General features: G+C 40.2%; 1 protein-coding gene across 12 annotated transcripts in view; it reads right to left on the bottom strand.

Annotated features, from left to right (window-relative positions):
* The window catches only part of INPP4B (inositol polyphosphate-4-phosphatase type II B), a 444,727-nt gene that overhangs the window by 224,676 nt on the left and 206,077 nt on the right, over nucleotides 1–13,974 (bottom strand). For 10 of the 12 annotated variants that reach the window (XR_009757936.1, XM_061584849.1, XM_061584844.1 and 7 more), the window contains 2 exons: nucleotides 7,457–7,681; nucleotides 6,400–6,444 (listed from right to left, as the gene is read on the bottom strand). Coding sequence is in view for 11 of the 12 variants with exons in the window: in XM_061584849.1 (XP_061440833.1) it covers nucleotides 6,400–6,444; nucleotides 7,457–7,681 (270 nt within the window). In the remaining variant the exon portion in view is untranslated. Of the gene's footprint in view, nucleotides 1–6,399; nucleotides 6,445–7,456; nucleotides 7,682–11,900; nucleotides 12,017–13,974 lie in introns of all 12 variants that reach the window. The other 2 variants (XM_061584850.1, XM_061584852.1) reach the window with 1 other exon arrangement.

Below are 13,974 nucleotides of genomic sequence, written 5' to 3'. Positions count from 1 at the left end.
CAACAGATGTGCATTACTAATGAACCCTGTACTCCACAGTCATTGGTCTGCTTCTAACAGTTGTATGCCATACTTAAATTTTCTAACAAGTAAACTACAGAACAGCTGTTTTATTGGCCATTTTAATGCTTTACCTTTAAATATTTTAGATGGCAAATTTACTAGAGTTCCCTTTAAATGCAATCTGTGTAACTAGTCAGAAGTCAAAAAGGCCTATCATGTAGTTATGGCAATGAGAAGACATGATTCGCTAGAAAAGACAATAATGCTGGGAAAACCAGAACAGAGTAGAAAAAGAGGAAGAACAAACAAGAGATGGACTGATTCCATAAAGGAAGCCACAGACGTGAACAAAACTTACAAGATCTGAACAGGGTGGTTGATAACAGATGCTATTGGATGTTGCCGATTCATAGGGTCGGCATAAGTCGTAATCAACTTGAAGGCACATAACACACACACACTGGGAACACACAATAATTTCCTGGTCAGCCATTAGAGACCCTTCCAAGTATCTTCCTTGAGGGGACAAATACATTTATTACTGAGCAGGTGGCCAAATATCTGAATGTTTTCATGTTTCTTAGATCTGCTATGATGGTTAGTTCTTAGCTTAACTTTTTTAAAACAACAACAACTGGTTCACTGAACCTATAATTTTGTATAATCTTTAAGAAAACTTTAAAATCTAAACACAAAAAATTGACATCTTGAAACTCAATACTGAAAAGGCACTGTCTACCATTTACGGGTGCTTTTTAAAAAAAAGAATCTCATTTTTGCAGTGATGCAGCTATGAAAATTTTACTAAATGCAAGGCTGGTATGCTTGACTCCTCCCTCTCTTCTTTTGGGCAGCGGAAAGATCAGGAGCCGTGGAGAGAAGGCAGTAAGGAGCACATGGTTAGGCAACATCCATAGCTGTTGGAACTGGTCCTCCCCTCCCTGGCCTCGGGCAATGTAAAGACCTGCAGCCCTGAGAGAAGGGAGTGTGGACAGTCAGGCAATAGTCCACCAAACTGTCAGGAGTGGGCAAGATGGGACCAAAGACAATGGGAACATCAACAGCTATCTTATGACAATGGAAAGGGATAAAATACTAGCCCAGAGAAAGGTCTGTATCAGACAGTGTAGAAATAGGTATGATGTACTTTATTATTTTATGAACGCCATATGGGTCTCCTTCTGGATAAAAACACAGGAAAGAAATCAGACTTAGCATAAAGATAAGAAATTGCATTGCCTGAAATGCACTGGTATCATGATGAAGTAACTTCACTCCCTTTACGGTAACAGACAAATAGCAACTCAGCCACCAAACGAATTATGAAAGTGAGACTACAATGCTAACCCCACTTACCTGGCAGTAAAATAGAAATGGACTGCCTTCAAGTCGATCTCGACTGATGGCGACCCTATGAATAGGGTTTTCATGGTAAGCGGTATTCAGAGGGGGTTTACCATTGCCTCCCTCTGAGGCTGAGAGGCAGTGACTGGCCCAAGGTCACCCAGTGAGCTTCATGGCTGTGTGAGGATTCGAACCCTGGTCTCCCAGGTCATAGTCCAACACCTTTGAATTCAGTGGGATTTAATTCTGAGTACTCATGGTTAGGATTGCCGTCAAAGTTATGAAAATGTAATAACCAGCCAATCAATAAGCAATTAGTATGTGGTAGAAGAAATTTAGGATGCACACCTTAACGTGGTGAGGAGTTTTTAGAGTGTTGAAGAAGCTGAGAGCAATGCCGTCAGGAGTCTAGACCAAGAGGCTAGACTCCTAGCAGGGGCACCCAAGGCTGAATGGTCAAAGCTTAAACACCAGACTAAGATGCATCCAAACTCAGAGGAAGGCAATGGTAAACCACCTCTGAATACCTCTTACCACGAAAACCCTATGAACAGAGTATCCAAAATGCAACACGAGATAGTGCTGGAAGATGAGACCCCCAGGTCAGAATTTATTATTATTATTATTATTATTATTTATTAAACTTTTATACCGCCCGACTAGCAGAAGCTCTCTGGGCGGTGAACAACAAAAATACTAAGATACACAATATAATACAATAAAAACATATAACAATAAAACAGTCTAAAATCAATTACAACAAATGAAAAGTCAATAGCTTAAGTTAAAATGCATTGGGAAAGAGGAAGGTTTTAACTTGGCGCAGAAAGGATAGCAGTGTCGGCACCAAGCGTACCTCCTCGGGGAGACTGTTCCACAGTTTGGGGGCCACCACTGAGAAGGCCCTAGATCTTGTCACCACCCTCCGGGGCTCTCTATGAGTCAGAACCCGGAGGAGGGCCTTCGAAGCAGAATGCAGTGAGCGGGAAGGCACTCACCGAGCTACTGGGGAAGAACAAAGGACAAGTACGAGTAGCGCTGTGACTAATGACACAGCTGGGTCAAAGCCGAAAGGAAGCCCAGAGGCTGATGCGCACAGATGCAAAAGGAGAGTCCGGAGTTGTACGACACACACAACATGAACATAGAATGTGAGAAGCATGAACCAGGGAAAGTTAGAAATTGTCAAGCAAGAAATGGAGCGTATCAACATTACAATACTTGGCGTGAGTGAATTAAAATGGACTGGAATGGGACATTTTCAATTGGGCAACTACAATATATTTTATGCAGGAAATGAGAAATCAAGAAGAAATGGGGTTGCTTTAATAGTGAGAAGTGATGTAGCAAAAGCAATTAGGAGCTACAACGCAAGGTCTGAGCGAGTGATATGAATGAGATTAAACGGGAAACCTATTAACATAACCATCATCCAAGTCTACGCTCTAATGTCAAATGCAGAAGAAGAATTGGAGAGATTTTACGCCGATGTACAAGAGGAAATTGATCACACACCAAAACAAGATATGATGATAATCATGGGGGACTGGAATGCAAAATTAGGGAACAGAGAAGAACTAGGAATTGTGGGGAAATGGGGCTTAGGAGACAGAAGGAAGCAGGAGAAAGACTTATTGAATTATGTGAAGCCAATGATTTACTGTACATGTGGACATCACCAGATGGTCAATATAGGAATCAAATTGATTATATAATTGGAAACAGAAGATGGAGAAGTTCCATACTTTCTGCAAAAACAAGACCAGGAGCAGACTGCGGTACAGATCATGAACTGATCATATCGAAAATCAGAGTAAAGCTAAAGAAGAAGAACAAAACACTCATAATGCCAAAATACAATTTAAATAACATCCCAGAAGAATATAAAGATCAAATAAGGAACAGGTTTGAGGCTTTAAACTTAGTTGACACAGAACCAGAAGAACTATGGACTGAAGTCAGAGACATTATCAGGGGAGAATGCAAAAAGACAATACCTCTAGTTAAAAAGAGAGAAAGACCTCAATGGATGACTGAAGAAACTCTTAAAATGGTTAAAGAGAGAAGGAAAGCAAAAGCAAAAGGAGATAGAAACACGGTCAGAACCCTAAATGCAACTATACAACGACTAGTACGTAGGGACAAAGAAAACTATTACAATAGTTATTGTACAGAAATAGAAAAGGACAACAAAATGGGAAGAACAGGAGCCCTATTCCAAAAGATTAGAGAAATGAAAGGGAAATTTAAACCACGAGTAGGGATATTGAATAATCAACAGGGAAACACACTGACTGACCAAGATGAAATAAAAGGAAGATGAAAGCAATACACTGAAGAACTCTATAAAAGAGATGCAACGATGGCAGATTCATGCATGGAGGAACCATATGATGAAGAACCAGAAATTTTAGAATGTGAGGTGAAAGCTGCTCTTAAAATACTTAGAAAAAACAAATCACCAGGAATAGATGGCAATAAAGTTGCTACAAGCTACTGAGACTGAATCTGTCCAAATTTGTCAAGAAATATGGAAAACTAAACAATGGCGCACAGACTGGAAGCGTTCGATATATATCCCACTTACAAAGAAAGGGGATCCCAGGGAATGCAGTAATTATCGAACTATTGCCTTAATATCCCATGCAAGTAAAGTAATGCTCAAGATTCTACAACAAAGGCTCTTACCATATATGGAGCGAGAAATGCCAGACGTCCAAGCTGGATTTAGAAAGGGAAGAGGCACCAGAGATCATATCGCAAACATACATTGCATAATGGAACAGAGCAAGGAATTTCTGAAGAAAATCACCCTGTGCTTTATAGATTACAGCAAAGCCTTTAACTGTGTAGATCATGAAAAACTATGGAATGCTTTAAAATAAATGGGGGTGCCACAGCATCTGATTGTCCTGATGCGCAACCTATACTCTGGACAAGAGGCTACTGTAAGGACAGAATAAGGAGAAACCGATTGGTTCGCCATCAGAAAGGGTGTGAGACAGAAGTGTATTTTATCACCCTATTTGTTTAATCTGTACGCAGAACATATCATACAGAAAGCGGGATTGGACCAAGATGAAGGAGGTGTGAAAATTGGAGGGAGAAACATCAATAATTTAAGATATGCAGACGATACCATACTCTTAGCAGAAACCAGTAATGATTTGAAACGAATGCTGATGAAAGTTAAAGAGGAAAGCACAAAAGCAGGACTACACAGCTGAACGTCAAAAAGACTAAAGTAATGACAACAGAAGATTTATGTAACTTTAAAGTTGACAATGAGGACATTGAACTTGTCAAGGATTATCAATACCTCAGCAGACATTAACCAAAATGGAGACAATAGTCAAGAAATCAGAAGAAGGCTAGGACTGGGGAGGGCAGCTGTGAGAGAACTAGAAAAGGCCCTCAAATGTAAAGATGTATCACTGAACACTAAAGTCAGGATCATTCAGACCATGTTATTCCCAATCTCTATGTATGGATGTGAAAGTTGGACAGTGAAAAAGGCGGATAAGAGAAAAATAATTTGAAATGTGGTGCTAGAGGAGAGCTTTGTGCATACCATGGACTGCGAAAAAGACAAATAACTGGGTGTTTGAACAAATTAAACCAGAACTATCACTAGAAGCTAAAATGATGAAACTGAGGTTAGACATGATTCACTAGAAAAGATAATAATGCTGGGAAAAACAGCAGGGAGTAGAAAAAGAGGAAGGCCAAACAAGAGATGGATTGATTCCATCAAGGAAGCCACAGACCTGAACTTACAAGATCTGAACAGGGTGGTTCATGACAGATGCTCCTGGAGGTCGCTGATTCATAGGGGCTCCATAAGTCATAATCGACTTGAAGGCACATAACAACAACAGAAGAAATTTGGGGTACAAACACTTATTTGTAATCCACACATTTTATCCATTAAATCCATTATGGTGAACCAGACTATGATGTTCAGTAATAAATGATTTGTGGACCTAACTATAGAGATCACTTCTCCTAACAGTGCTTCATGTTACAGCAGAATTAAGACTACTCTACTGCTTATCAACAGCAGAAATTTCTCACTTCTGCATGTGCTACATTTGGCATCTAAACAAACATTATATTCTTATTTGCCTTAATTCTGGGCTTAATTCTTGCCATTATATTCATGTTGCATTTGATGTATCTGATATTATTGCATAAGTAACGATCTCCTAGAAAAACTTATATTCATAGAAGCTAATTAAAAAGCTTGAAAAGTTACTAGATTTCATAAGAAGAAATAACTTGATGTTTCTGAGAGCACTGAAATTCAGTTCAATAAAGCAAGGATGGTTGCATTTTTTTAAAAAGTGTTTATCTAATGCTATGAAGACATATTCAGCTAATTAGTATGCTTGACTGATTGAACATTTTCAGCTATGCTACATGCACCTTAATAAAAAGAATGGCATATACCAGTTAATAAGATACATTTTCCCAGAGACATTCAGTTTCAAAAGATAATGTTCAAGAAGCTGTTGTACCTTGAAATTACAATCTTCCCTATAAATAATTTTTACATTAACGTATTAATTACTTCAACAGTAAAAGACCTATCTTTTATAGACCTGCATATATTATAAAGGTTAGAATCTATAAGTTTTACTGCCCTAAGTTTGAGCCAGTTCATCAGTAGATAAAACCTGAACAACTTCAGTTTAGGGTATTACGAGATCATTTACAAGGCCACTTGATAAAATGGCTTTTCACACAGCTCTCTTTTCAGGGCTTTCTGAAATGGAAAGACATGCTCTTTAATGCATATGTAGGGTTGTATCCAACTATATTCTGCTCAGAGTAGATCCAGTTGATTTCAGTGGATCTATTTTGAATATGACTTAGCTGGATAAAACCCATAGGGTGCTATTCAATGCTAGTCAAACTCAGAGTAGACCCACTGAAGGAAATAGACATGATTAACTTTGGTTCATTAATTTTAATGGGTCTGCTCTGAGTAGGACTTAGATGAATTAGATATATAAATTTAAGTTTTATGCAAAATTGAAAATTGTATCTTACCAAGACTGAATTCAAGTTTTGGTTCACTGACAGTCCTCTTAAGATCTGTTGATAAAAGAATATTTAGTTAAAATATATACAGAAGTAATTCATACATGAGAATCTTATATGAGAAAGTATACTTAGTACTGTATCAGTGAATTTAGATCTGCAGTCTTAATCTACTGAATACTAGGGCTACAATCCAGAGAGTTAATTTAGACATGCCTATTGGAGCTTCTGACCATTTTCAGACACACACAAACTACCATAACACTGTTTTTTGAAACTCCCTAGAATTGAAAAAGAGGCTTCCTTTGTGGTATGGAGGGCTGTTGTTTTGAACAGAAGCCCTGCTGTGTACATGGGAGGTAACTGTACCATCCTTTGGACTGAGCTGTTCATGGTTATCCTGTGGCTCTGATTCACTCAGCTCCTTTCTTCTTTGTCAAATTTATGTGACACTGCCTAATGGTTCGAAGACATGATCAGCAAAGTCTAACAGGTAGAGTACTATGCCTGCAGCCAATAGGAAACCTTGAATGAGCCTGCTTCTCTGCCCTGCTTTCCATCTCTAAAATGATAGTATTAAATTAATGATCTGTCTCTAATGACTTCCTGTGAAGGTAAGTACAGTATTGTAAAAGCACTCTGAAGTTTGAACTACTGTAGAAATTACTGTAAATAACATTTGTTCACAGAATCTTAAAAAAAAACCCTACAAAGAATAAATAAACTGGAAGCAATATATCTGGCCTTCAATAAGAAGCAACTTACCCAAATCAGATGTATTATTGTAAACAATTTGTGCAAAATTACATTATCAGTATTATATTTACATGGCTGTCTACAGCAAGGGTTGCAATCCTGTGCCCTTACACTGCACTCCAGTTCCCATGAGCCTAGCCAGCATGGTCAAATGGTTAGTGATGATAGGAGCTGAAGTCCAACTACATTAGAAACACCACAGGGTAAGCCTTCACAGATTTCTAATCTGCCTACAGCTGGCTATTCACAGATGAGAAAAATTCTACTCAAAGCATTCACAAGGTTAAGATGCAATAAACAGCATGCTTACTTGTAAATTTAGACTCTGCAAGATTATCTGTCTGTGTGGATGGAATAAATTGCTGTACTTCATCTGCTGTTCTGTCTTCCTTGATTTCCATGATCAGTCTCTGGAGTTGCTGGATTTTACCTCGCAGACCTTCAGAATTTGCCTCTCCGAGTGCCACAGCCCAAGATTCACAGCCAGATCTCGACGCAGCTTCAAGGTAAAGATTTGGTTCTCCACTCTGAAACTCTGCACTCAGAAAACATTGACCCACTTTCATTAAGTCAGACATTAACAGATGTGTTTTGGAATATCACAGCAAGACTAATGCTTGCAGTAATACAGACAATCATACAACTTTTCCTCTGTGTCAGAGAAACATATGAAATCAAGCTGCTGGTGTTCCACGTTCAGTATAGCAAAGTCCTCACTGCACAGCTGGATCCTAGTGCAATTAACTTGTCCCCAAACTAGATGGCAGTAACATTAAACTGAAATTCAAAATCCCTATTTGATGGATATTTGGCAGCTCAGCAGGTAGCTTACTAACTCAAGTAAGAACTTGATTTAACAGTGTCAACAAACAGAATTCTGTCAAATGGACTAGTGTGATTTATCAGAGCCAAAAGTGTTCATTATTCCTTTTATTAGAAATGATGCCTCGCTCGCCCGTGCAACATTGACGACTGGGGCATAGTGGCGGATGGGGGCGCCGCCACCATCTTTGGTGGGGGCAACATCACGTGTCGCAATGATTACGTGCGTGTGATGTGCAGCATGGAGGGGCGGGGCCCTGGGCTTATTTAAGTCCAGGCCACCCCTCCTATTCTCCTCTTTTGACAGCTCGAAGGCAAGATATGGGCTGCTTCTGGGGCCAACTTACCTCATCCACCTGAGGGTTGTACAGCCCCGGGAGGTGGTGATGTGAGAAGGCCCCCCTACTCACCTACTGGGTGTGGCCGGGGTAAGGGGTAAGCTGGTCACTTGAGAGCTGTATGGCAAGATGCTTGCTTATAGACAGTTCCCGCACCTAGGTTTCCCTCTGCAGGTCACTTTAAAAGGGTTTTTTGCTATAATGTAATAAAGTGGCCCTTGTTCAACCCAAGCTGATGTGTCCGTGTCTTATTTTGCCCCTCAGTCACAACAGCCCTTTACACTCAGCTGCCCATTCACTCTTGCCAGATTACTGTTCATCAATACCTGGCAATAATTTAGAATGACATAGTTCCTTCATGATGAATAGGTTACATGGAGAAGCTTCTGACCTCATTTCTACAGATGAGTTTGCTGCTGTGCAGCCTGATAAAAGTCTAATTGTCTACTTTTTTATAAGGAATGAGAAGGATTCTTGGGTTCCCCAGGAAATTCAAGTAACTAGGACCACCCTTTTGACTGGAATTCACTAAGGAAATTGTCCCTAGCCATTTAAGATTCTGCCATACAGACAGTTTCATTTAGTTGCAAATTCAGTGTGACATTTAACACGAACTGGGAGGGAGGGAATCAGTGCTGCTTTTACAGAAGACTCCAACTGATTTAACTATATATCTGAAGGAATAAAATTGGTAGCTGTTGGGTTTTGAACCTGAACATTGAAATCTGTCTAAATAAAAGTCAGTTTTCATCATTGTACCTCATTCTCCCAACTGCATTTAGAGGGTGCAGCTAGATGTGAGGAGGCAGCCAGTCATGCATAGCTTTTACTCATGCATCTTCCAAGTTCATAAATAGTGTGAGGGGAGAGCCTATCAGGGATGGGGAAAATGTGGCCCTCCAGACATTTTGGATTCCAACTGTCATCTAGCTAGCACACACCACCAATGGTCAGGGATGATGGGAGCTGATGAAGGGCCACAGGCTTCCCATCCCTACTTTCCCTAAAAAGGAGTGGGTGGGGTGGGGAGGGAAACAAAACCTAACCTTTCACAACTCCACCTTGTTGTGCTCTGATGCTTTAAGTTGGGGTGGGGAACATCAATTATTATGTCCAGCATAAGTCTCCCCCCCCCAGCACACCCTCCTGCCCCACACCTGACATTATGCATGGTTTGGTTTTCAGTGGCTTCCACAGAGTTCTATAGGATATTGTTAAGAGGGGGCAAAACCTGCTATTTCCTCCTGACACCAGGGCAGTGGTGTTCGAACACATGCTTTCATTTTCTCCCATATGACTGCTTACATTTCCTGTGATTTTATTCTTTAAGAGCAGCCACATTTTCTGTTTGCATTTGTATCCTTTTTGTCTAACAAAACATGATATTACCATCACATACTATTGTTTTTTTAACTTATCATTTTATGTTTGTAAACTGCCTAGAGACTGATGCTATAGGGTTTTGCTGCCTGGGCTCCAACTTGGAGGAAGGACAGGATATGAAAGAAAGAAAGAAAGAAAGAAAGAAAGAAAGAAAGAAAGAAAGAAAGAAAGAAAGAAAGAAAGAAAGAAAGAAAGAAAGAAAACATTAGCACGATAACACCAGTGATTTTATGGCAGTGTTTTAATTGAGGGATGTGCTCAAATTTCACAAAATTCGAATTTGAAACTGGATTTCCTATTCATTCACTTTTTTTGTCCTCGCGGATTGGGTTTTCTTCTAGTGGTCATCTGCGGCTGAAGCAGATTTTTTTAAAAAATTGCCTCAAAATATTAATATTAATATCAATATTTCCCTCAAAACAGCAATATTAATATTAATATTTTGAGGGAAATATCAATATTGTTTTAAATCTATGAAAAATGATGTTTTAAAAATATTGATATAAATATTGATATTTTTGCAGAAAAAAGCAAATTGGTATTTATCGCAAATAGCAATGAAACCGTACGGGAAGGAAATTCGATGGAGCAAAAATCGGACCACCATCAAAATGCAGATCCCATCCCTAGTTTTATAAATGGTTTTATCTATTGCTGTTATTATAATGTTACTTAATGTTGTTGGCAGTTATTTTATTGTTATTGGTCATGATTTTATTATATTGTTGTTATACTGCTTGCTTTGCAAGCCACCTCGGGATCATGAACATTCCAAAAGGCAAGATTTGCAGTTTCTGAAAACCTACTCTTGAGGGTCAGTGTATGTTGCAACAGTGTGGTGCAGTGGGCTGTAACAGAAAGGGGAACAGCAAAAATCAGGATCAGGGCTTCACATGGGGAACAGTCCTGTACTTTCACTAGGGAACCTCTGGATCCTAGCCAAAATTTCACTGAATTGAAACACCTTCATAAATGAAGTTTATAATGTGAAATTTTCATGCAAGTGTTAACAGAGTGCATAAATATATTTTATTCTGCATAAAATATATATTGTACATATGTTGCCCATTCCTTTGATAAGGTTCTTCTAGGGACCCAAGCAGATATAATGTTAAAAATGCCTTTGCATTTAATGTGCATCTTTTAAAAAATGCAAATGGCAACCTCTGAGGAAAAGAGGGTGATCACTTTGAGGATCACAGCAGATAGAAAGAGTTTAACTCCCCTTGTTCAGTCTTGACAAAAATCTCCCCTTGAAAGTTGGCATTTGCATTGGAGAGAAATCCCTCACTGGTATCAATGCAAATAGCAGCTTCAGATGATGGTTTTTCCTCAGGGCTATAGCAGGGGAGGAACGGTGTACATTCCTTCTCCCTGTTTGCATGCTACAATCCTCTTAATTATGAGCCCTCATCCACTTACCCACTTGCTATTTGCTTTTTTTTATTAAGTACATTAAATGCAAAAATGCACTGAACCTCACTATGGAAAAAATGGAAATGGACTGCCTTCAAGTCGATTCTGACTTATGGCGACCCTATCAGTAGAGTTTTCATGGTAAGCGGTATTCAGAGGAGGTTTACCATTGCCTTCCTCTGAGGCTGAGAGGCAGTGACTGGCCCAAGGTCACCCAGTGAGCTTCACAGCTGTGTGGGAATTCGAACCCTGGTCTCCCAGGTCGTAGTCCAACACTCCAACCACTGTTCATCTTTTAGTGGGGTGGGTAGGACTTGCCCTTATTAACACATTATTGGATGAGCATTTTATGCATTCTGTATTGTCTATTGTTTTTTCTGGTTTTAAATTGCTCTTATTTATTGTATTTTATATTGTTAAGATGTTTGAGAGTTTTTCACTTGTAACTTTATACAAATGAAAAAGTGTCAAAGTGACTTAAGGTAAAATACAATAAATAAGAGCAATTTAAAACAAGAAAAAATAAATGTAATAAATGACAAATGTAATAAACAGTCATCATCATCATTATCATCTAGTTCAGTCCTGAAATATAAAGAGACATGAGCAGTGGCTTCCCTGACAGGATGAGGAATTCTATCTGAAAAAAGACAGGGAAGCCCCAAAATATCTTTGTGCAGCTGAGAGTCTCTATAGATCCAGCCATAGGGATGGACAAGTCCATATACTACTACTAAAAGCAACATTCCTATTTATACATATCATTTGTAAGAGCATACTATTATTCATTTATACCATCATTACACCCTTTGTCTTGATGCAGAATGTCTGATGGCATAAGTCCAAGAATAAGATTGCTCTTCTTGTCACCCTGGTTTCCTCTTTAGGTTCCGTGTTCTCCTTCAATAACTCTGTGAAGAAAATAATCTTCCTTCATGTAACTGTTTGCTCACTTGCATGTACATACACCTCCTGACTACTTATAACTCTGCCTGCATTTATCTTGATAACTGAAACAGATGTCTACAGCACTGAATGTTGACCTTTTTTTTTTACATTAAGTTTCAACATCCAGAAGCAAATTGATCTTACTGTATCCTTGTATGTGAGGTGCATGCTAAATTAAAACTGGATAATCCCATTATCTACATGAAGTAAAGATCTGGGTTCCATATCTAGTTGGTGAAACTAAAATCAGAATATAATCCTTTACAGTCTGAGTGTTGTTGTTTTATTTCTTGGAATTCCACCAAGACATTTGCCTTCCATTACAGACACACAGCAGGATACACAGGGAGCGCCTAACCGCTTACTCCATATAGCTAATAGTGTATTTGCCAGGACTGTTCTTACTGCCAACAGAAAGCCAATGGAGAAGGCATTATTCACAAATTAGTTCAGATGTTCAAATGCCATTTGTTACAAAACATCAGCCATGATATGGGGTTTCATGGACTGTAAAGTTTCAAGAAGATGGCTGGCTAATTAAAAACAAATTTGACATCTAATACATATAAAATCTTGGCTGATTACACAGGAGGAGATACCTCAAAATTAAAATTGTGGTGGGAAAGGGAACTTGGAATTGCAATAGATAGGGAAGAGTGGGTAACACAATGGAATAAGCCACCACACCAAACAATAGCAGTTAGACACAGAGAAGTGTCTCTGAAAATCATATATCATTGATATCTGTGTTGTGAGACAGTCAACTCAGAAGGAACAGGAAAGGGGGAGGCATGAGTTTCAAGCACCTCCGCAGTCAGAAGGAGCAGAGTTGGAGATTGTTGTGACTGAGCGGGATAGTGGAGGAGGGGAACAGCCTGCTCTTCAGCCAGTTTCCATGAGTAACGCTCTTGCAGAGGAGCAGAGCGCGCAGCCCCCAGTCGATGCACAGGACCAGTGGGAGGAAGCTTCAGAGTGAGAACCAGCCCCTCCTTTCCCAAGCAGTTCCCATGAGGAATCCAGTGTGGCGCAGCCTGCTGACCTCGAGCCTGTTGCTCGAGAGCAGGTGTCTTCCGATGAGCAGTTGGAGGCGCACCCGCTTTCCCCCCCGTTCCCGCCACTGCGAGAAACGGACAGGGCAGAGACAGGAATTACGAAGGAGTCAGAGATTACGTTCGAAGACATTTCCTATATAAGCCAGCCGCTTTCAGTGGGGGGTCGTTGCGTCAACTTCCTTCACACGTTGCAGAGCATGTCTAAAGTATAGTTAGGGTCTTTAGTGAGTTAGTGTAGGTTTCCCTATGAAGCGCAATGCTTTTGATGTATCTATTACTCTAATAAAACAAGATTTACTCGCACACATGCACCCGACTCATTCTTTCGGCTCTGGACGGGACAGATTGACGCAACCACCATCCCTGCTCAAAGCTGTTCCCATGGCAGATGACACGGACCAGAACGGAGCAAGAGGGGGAGTACCTATCACCCTGGAAGCCTTGTATGCCGAGATCCAGAACCTCCAAGTGACTACACAAGCCCTACAAGCCGAGAACCAAAACCTCAGAACCGCAACACAAGCCTTGCAAGTGGATAACCAGAATCTCCGTGCCTTGGTTGCTCAAGTCCAGGCTGCGCCTCTCGGGGAGGCAGCCCCTGTGAAATCTCCAGTGGGGCTCCCCGTGTGATACGGGGGGCAGAGTGAACAGTTTGCCACGTTCCTAGCCCAATGTGAGTTGTACATTCAAGTGCGCAGAGCTGAGTTCCCAACGGATGATGCGAAGGTGGCGTTCATCATCAGTTTATTGGAAGGGGAAGCGGCAAAATGGGCCACCCCGTATTTGATTCGCAATGACCAGATATTGCGCCAGTTTGACGCTTTCAAGAATGCGATGGGGGACATGTTCCGAGACCCTCAGAAGAAGGA

The sequence above is a fragment of the Rhineura floridana genome, chromosome 9 (genome assembly GCF_030035675.1).
Source record: "Rhineura floridana isolate rRhiFlo1 chromosome 9, rRhiFlo1.hap2, whole genome shotgun sequence".
Lineage (NCBI taxonomy): Eukaryota > Metazoa > Chordata > Lepidosauria > Squamata > Rhineuridae > Rhineura > Rhineura floridana.
The sequence above is the reverse complement of the archived record's forward strand: the minus strand, read 5'-3'. Positions and strand labels throughout refer to the sequence as shown.